The sequence below is a fragment of the Diadema antillarum genome, unplaced genomic scaffold (genome assembly GCF_040938485.1).
Source record: "Diadema antillarum isolate AM-2024a unplaced genomic scaffold, OU_Dant_1.0 seq00001039_RagTag, whole genome shotgun sequence".
Taxonomy (NCBI): domain Eukaryota; kingdom Metazoa; phylum Echinodermata; class Echinoidea; order Diadematoida; family Diadematidae; genus Diadema; species Diadema antillarum.
In genome coordinates this window covers 960,001-967,641 of record NW_027271870.1, presented here as the reverse complement: position 1 = coordinate 967,641, position 7,641 = coordinate 960,001, and the positions used below count along the sequence as shown (strand labels likewise).

Here is a 7,641-nt window from a genome sequence, read left to right as displayed (position 1 = left end):
GGACAAATAAGACAGACAAAAATGCAGAACGGAGAGAGATCGTGAGCATCGAACTGTTTGACTTTCGGATCGGACATATTTGTAAAAATATCGGCAGATGTGAAGGGTCCTGAGATCGGAAAACAACAAACACAGGAGATTTCTGGAGAAATTTCTGTAGGAGAGATGAAAATTGTGATGATGGTGATGGGACACTTGTCTGGGTCCGACTTGTTGAGGACTATGCGATGGGGCCTGGTCTTGGTCCTTCTGGCGACCCATGTATCCGTGATGGGACAAAACGAATTGGACCCAGTCGGCAGTGGCGTTTGTACACACATGGTCAGGTAAGAATCTCTATTCCGATGCAAGATATCATCTGATATCTCAGGAAAAAAAAGAAAGAATTAACTATAACCTTGTGTCCTCATGTGGTCCTGAGTTATGTAACATCCTGGCGTCCATGTTCCATGTATCACGATATGCTTGTCATTTTCCTCCAGAAATAAGAACAGGAGGCGGAAATGCTCGATTTGGATTCCCAATTTACTCTTTTAACTTTAATGACGAATAGAATTAGATATTATTCAGACGAATGGTACTCCTTGAAGAAATTATAGTTATAATTACGATGAAAAGTTGATTTTGATGTCACTCTTCTCTTTTTTAACCCGCTTCTGTCGTCACCCGCACCAAACGTTGCGAGAACCATGGACTGAGGTGGATTGTGTTTTCTCGTTTCTCCTGTAACTGCGTTGAGTTCAAGAACTTTGATTTTGATTTGATTTGATTTGATTTCATTTATTTCTGCTTAATTCCATTACATCAGATGTGATTGTGTACAAATCATTTATGACAAACAGTATATCGACACATAGTATAGTACAAAACAAAACAAGTACAAACAGCTTAGGGAACTTAAACAGAAGGGTCTCCAAAATAAGCCGAGGCTTGACGGTATGGAGACACTATACTTAGCTACTCTGGATAGAATAAAGGATTAAAATAGAGGGAAGGGTAGGGGGAAAAGGGAAAATTACAGAGTGTACGTGTACCACTCCAACTACTTTACAATGACAATAATGATAATAAATGAGTCTGCTAAGTTAACACGTTCAGGGGCCTTTGCCGTAGTAATGACCGAATTTAAACAATTACTTGTACTAGACTCAACTAACAAACTCCAATCAGCAGTTTCATGATAGAAGATAATCAAGGGCGATGATGATAGTGATATATCAATCTGACGGACAAAGGCATTTTGCGATAATAGATATTTGTAAGTGATGACAGTTTAAACAGTGATTCCATGCCCAAGAGTGAAGAAAAATAGAAGAAGAAAGAAAACAAGATGCTAGTAGCAATGTTCTTTAGATCACCGAATTCCAGTTTCGATTTTCTTCGCGTTTTTCTTCTCTTCAACACACTTCCTGATGGTTTGTTTGGTTGTTGTTGTTTTTTTTTTGCATACTGTGCAGATGAAATGATATTGTGATGTAATGTACAATCTCGAAATCTTGATATCTCTTATAATACCATCAATTTGAACGGGGAAGAAGAAAAACTTATGCAACGCAAGATTGTCATAATTCATGTGACACACACACAGACATACACAGCAGGAAACAAGTGCACAAACAGACTTGAATATTAACCTATGCGTCCATAATAATGTCCACGGCACAAGCAATATTTTATCGCTTGTGTCGGAATAATATCCGTATCTATAAATACGACGGCGATTACAGCGTAATCACGAGGCATTTAGTGGGGCTTTTTTACGGGTTAGCTGATTCTGCGATATGTCATCACTCAAAAATGGTTTTTGATGACGAAAATCGGCGTAAAACAAATTTTCGACAACACTACATTTGCTGCAAGCTATTGTATATCTTTAATCTATCTATCTAAAATATATACACACACAGTCACGCACACACACATCTATACATACATATCTTTACATATATGCTTACACACACACACACACACACACACACACACATATATATATATATATATATATATATATATATATATATATATGTATATTGTTTTTCTACAGTATATTAACTTGTTTACAGTACACAAATATGATAATTCAAGTGTCTTTGTAAAAACGTAACAAAGTCCGCCCTGATGTTCCCACGTGTATTCCGACCTGTGTGTAGTGAAACATTCTTGTGTCTCTGTATACTTGCAATCTCCTCTTTGCAAGGGATTTATCATCATCAAAGCGATATCAATCTCACGCTCATCTTCATCATGAAAATGAGAATTCATTCCTATGTGTAGTTTATCTTATTCCATATGATTTGGTTGGGTTTTTTTTCCAAGTACCTACTCTTGTAAGCACGTTGCTCTTAAGAGTGAAAGAGAAGACAAAATAATGTTTACGAGCATAACGTAATAGCCACTATACTACATGTATGGTGTATAGTTTGAAGAGAAGAGAATTATCAGGACAAATAGGGCAAAAACTAATTAAAGCTACCTAGAAGAGTACGTGTGTGTGTGTGTGTGTGTGTGTGTGTGTGTAGGTGTGTGTGGGTGTGTATGTGTGTGTGTGGGGGGGGTGTTACAGCACTCACAGACAAACTTCCACAAACAGACAAAATGCTGCAGTTGTGTTGATATTCAACATCAACTTACCGTCTCCAGTATAGAAGTCATGCAAGAACACTCAAAGAGCGACATTAATTACCACAAGCAGGTGATTTTTTAAAAGTTCATCGGTAAGATGCCATTTGCAGGTGACTCTGTGCCATGAACGTCGTCCAAAAAAAGTGAGAGATAAGAACGCAGCTGGGGCATTTGTTCTGACACTTGCTAGAAAAATTGGCGAGAACTATCATTCGTCGCGGCCAAATGTTGATTACCAGGTTTAACCGCAAAAACACTAACGAAGTCACGTGTTTAATGCTCTGCTTTCTATACTGCACACGTTATAGTCTTTGAAATGTTTCACGGAGTTTCAATGACTTAAAAGGTGAACTCCGCAAATAAAACACATACTTGTGTATAATCTTGTTTGGAAAGTTTCAATGGCTAGAACTTTTCACTTAATAATCTTTAATGAACTTGACTCGCCGGGGTCACATGCGCAATTCTCTTAATTTGGGCTTGCCAATTACCATTATTACGATATTATGTTGAATCCACAAGCGTGAAAAAAAAAATGAAACAGAGACAGAGGTGGAGGAAGAGAGGAGAGAAGAGGAGGAAGAGAAATGGAGAGAGAGAAGGAGAGAGAGAAAGAGAGGAGTAGAAAGAAAGAAAGAAAGAAAGAAAGAAAGAGGAAGAGAGCAATACTTGCATGGCTCTTGTATGACATGTCCAAGAACTTGTCGCTGTCACAAGCCTTCAGTCTCACCCGCTCGTGTTTCATGCCGTGGTAAGACACATCGATGTTCGATAGTGGCGATTGCAATGCTCTTCCTCTGATTTTGGCGGTCTTTTCAGATGACATCTTGATGGACATGTTGCGTTGCCATGGCAACGCCGATAAGACAGTGCAAGCATTCAAACCACTCTTTCAGCTTTCTGTCAGAGCTGTGGTCATTTTGATTGATAATTTGCTGTTCACATTTTGTTGAACATTTACAACTAGGTTATCACGCTGCGCTGTTTGAATAATTTCGAAACTTGAATTAGCTTTGGCTTTTTTTTTAAGACTCGCATTTTCATCTTCAAATCTAAAACCGCTAACGAAAGCCACATGTTCAATTCTTTATAACAGCTTTGCTGAAATACAATCACCATTCAGCACTCCGTATATCAAAGTCAGCTCCATCCTGTTAGGTAAGGTTGTTAAACTCAGATAATTTTTGTGACAAGATATCCGTCTTAATTTGTACCGTCTTTCGTTCTGTACTTCAAATTCGACAAATTGTTGCTTGTCACATTCCGAAGTATTAGAATTCCATTGAATTGTTGAGAATATGTTACAGCAGTTTCATTATTGTAATCAAAATGTTGATACCTAGTACATCATGTAAAACCTTGTTTTACTTCTGCATGATAAATATATAGATATGCAACCTTAATGCAGATCATGAACAGAGATGTGTAATCTGTGCTTGCAAATCTCCATGCGTCTAGTGTTCATTTGGTTCATACATTTTATTAAGTACTAGGTCATTGCATGCGATGGGCGAAACGGAAAACACTATATGAGGGGAGTTTGCCTATGACCTTATTTTGGGGTGTATGAAGACTGCCCTTATGTAGCAACGGAAGTCAGCGCGGATAGTTCAAGGGGGCCCTCGTTAAATTTCAACTTCCGACGGTACACTGTTGAGTTTGGAATGAAGAACAAGTGTGGATGAATAAGAATTTAGAAAGGGAAAAGAATAACGGGGGTAGGGGCAGCAAAGCGTTGACTTACCGCTGTGTCATTCGCCTCAAATAGAGTATACGTGAATCAGATCGACCTGACCCTTTAAATGGGCGATCATCCATTGAACAAATATTGAAATTATTGTTTGACTGTTCTTGGTCATGTGGTGCCCTTGTTCATGAAACTAGAATATAAAAAGAACAAGTGTAATTAGCTACAAAGCAAAACACTATGTCTTTAAGAGGAATGAAGTAATCTACATGTTGGAAATTCTTTCATTTGATTTTTTTTTTTCTAAATTTACTGCTAAATTCTGATGCGATCGTAATCTTACCAAAATATCGACTTAATGCTGTGAAATCATGTTTCGTTTCAGAAAATTATTGTTAGGACTAAAAGAAATCAACATTTGTATAAAATATTCACCCGTCCGCGAGAATGGCTGACCTACGGTGGAAAACGGAATGCCGTCATTATCACGCGCCCAGTGTTTCTCGTTATATCGAAACTGTCTCGCGAGCAGTTTTAATGGATGGGAAGCGTTTGCGTTGTGTTTATAGGAAGGCTGCGAAGTTTGGAGAGGATATTGTTAATCTCCCCGAGAATTTTACACAGACAGGGCCAGATACTATTTTCTTGTTCTTTCCATTTTCAGCCTAACAAAGACACACTTCATCGACTTAATATAGATAAAGCAGCATTTTTTTTTCTCGTTAAACGTAGAGTTGTTGACATGGCAAAGTGGGTGGAGAAAATAATTGCGAAAGGATATTGGAATCCCTCAGGACGAAAGTGCTAGCTGGAATCGAAATCTCCCCTTATGTGATTTAACACGGCAACATCGAAAATAAAGGAAACAAAACCAAATACATCTATTATGGATACACATACAGCTTGACAATTTATGACAGATATATAGGAATATACAATTCAGAATTAGGCGTGAGGTAACTCAGTAACTATAGCAACTCAGTGAAGTGTGAAAAAAAAAATGGTCCTTGAAGAAACTGCAATTATCAACAACTCTTTCCCAATACTGGATTATCTGTAAGTATTCTATTCAAAAGAACTAAACTAGAAACTATTCAATCATCCGATGGCATAGACTTAAATGTTTGAAAAGATACAAAACAAAAACAGCGATTACATTTTATCTTTTTTTGTGTGTGGAATATACGATAATAAAGGGTGTAAAAGTTTATGTGCAGTTTTTCTTCGTTATCTGACCAGCCTATTGTCAAGATGTCTCTTAACTTGTGAGTGTTTGTATCGGTTAACTTAAACTTTTCGTAGCAACGATTTCTCCTTAGGAATTGAGCCCACATCTTTTTTTTTTCTTTTTTTAAGTTCAAAGATTTAGCAATAAGTCTAGACACAACCTTCTTTCATGCTCCTTTAACCCGTCATTATCGACATCATCCTGAATATTATCTTCTCACTTTGCTGTTATTGATCGATAACGACTATCAACTGAGAATTCGAGCAGAAACGAGGAAAACAGACATAATCTTTTTTTTCTTCTTCTTCTTCTTCTTCTTCTATTTTTCAAATTTAAGAGCCAGGGCGAGGTGGACACGTTCCAATCATGTTAGCGCAGAAAGCCAGGGGGAATATCCCAAAATCTGAGGGGCGCACGAAGAGGGGAAATCCTAACAAAATCCACAGGGCTCGAGAGGCTTACAAAAGGGGATTTACCGGTAGATTACCGGAGAAAGTATTGTTACCTTGTTATCATCGCGTCTGCCTGTCTAACGGAAAGGAGATGAACCAAGGGGTGTAAGTATGCTGACAGTCGGTGGGTCCTCTGGCGAGCAAGGTCTGGGCGTGGTTGGAAGAGTCTGCGAGGAAAGGGGGTGCTGGCATGGCTAGAAGAGTCAGTGCGGAACATGCGGAAAGGGGTGCGGAACATGCGGAAAGGGGTGTGGGCGTTGTCCTCTTCTCTTCCCTCCACAGGTGGTGGTATGCTACAGGGGAGTTCCCTTGAGAGAGAGAAGCGTGAAGACTCGATGATTTGTACGTGCACGTGTGTTGCACTCGTGGAAAGTTAGCCTTCGAAAGGAAGAAGTTTGAAGGTGTGTATGTGTGTGTGTGTGTGTGTGTGTGTGTGTGTGTGTGTGTGTGTGTGTGTGTGTGTGTTGGGGGGGGGGTGGGGTGATGGATGGATACAGACTTTAAGTAAAAGTCATGAATTGAAACCCATCTCAACCAAATCCAGAAGCACATAAAATTGTTTCTTGATTTTATATGTCAGTGGCGTGACATAGACGATCAAAATATTATGTAAGTAATTCATGACATTCGGAAAACTGCCGAAACTTTTCTGTCACTGCCAGTTCTAGTGCTCATAACTGTAAATCTAGTAATAATTTTAAATGGCAAATGTCGATTTTGTTTGTAGAGCAGACGGACGCAATGTCAACATGTTGCGAGGGAGTATTCCAACAGACTGTGAGTGTTAGTGGGACGGAGAATCTCATTGTCTAAGCAAGGCTAGACGAATGTCGGCTTTATTGAACTTGACTTTCCCTCATATTATTTCGCTCCTCGTTTCTGTAGTGAAAAAAAAAAACATGTTTTAGGCTGATATGGTTGACGCATTTCGACTTGATTTGCTATGGCAAAACGAATGGTGCAAAGTTGTAATATATATTAGTCAATAGCAACGCCAGTGTATACTGTATCGCCAGTATATTTAATAGAAGAAATGAATATAAATTAATGTATGTAAATGAATAGATGAAATAATGTAGATAAGCGATAAATTAATCTCACTAGAAATAAAATCTCTATATATTACTTTGCTTTAAGAGCCATCTCTTAAGAGGATTTATTGCTCAAATGTTGGTTACTCTGCATACAAATTAAATAAAGTACATCAAGAACAGCCCCCCCCCCCATTGTCAAAATTACACGATATTATGAAAATTACCAAAAAACGGAAAATACCAAACTAAGGAAAATGCGGAAAACTATTCAAGATGTGCATGATAAAAGGGCAGTCGTAGAGATACAGCCATCTCGCCGCTTTAGGTCTTCCGTCGGAATATAAGAATAAGCCCTACCGAGGAGTTATGTCAGGAACGACATGCCACTCGAATGTAATGTAGTAAAGATTATAGAGTACTGGCGTGTTCATTGTATATAATGCTCAAGAGGGACCCATCTAACTTTATTTCCCTTCCACGTGTTAACTATTAATAGATTACTATTTCAGTCCCATGCTTGTTAAATTGTCACAGTGTTTATCCCCTTGACTGACGAACGGGTCTCTGCAACGCAGCAAACCCAACTGTCAGCTTTCCACATCGTGTATAATATCTGAT

The 7,641-nt window shown here is 38.5% G+C and overlaps 1 protein-coding gene across 1 annotated transcript in view; it reads left to right on the top strand.

Moving 5' to 3' along the window:
* The first annotated feature begins 241 nt into the window (after positions 1 to 241).
* The window catches only part of LOC139742962 (uncharacterized), a 29,550-nt gene continuing 22,150 nt past the window's right edge, over positions 242 to 7,641 (top strand). The window contains exon 1 of the mRNA XM_071653470.1: positions 242 to 326. Within this exon, the coding sequence (XP_071509571.1) occupies positions 271 to 326 (56 nt within the window). The 5' untranslated portion in view covers positions 242 to 270. The remainder of the gene's footprint in view (positions 327 to 7,641) is intronic.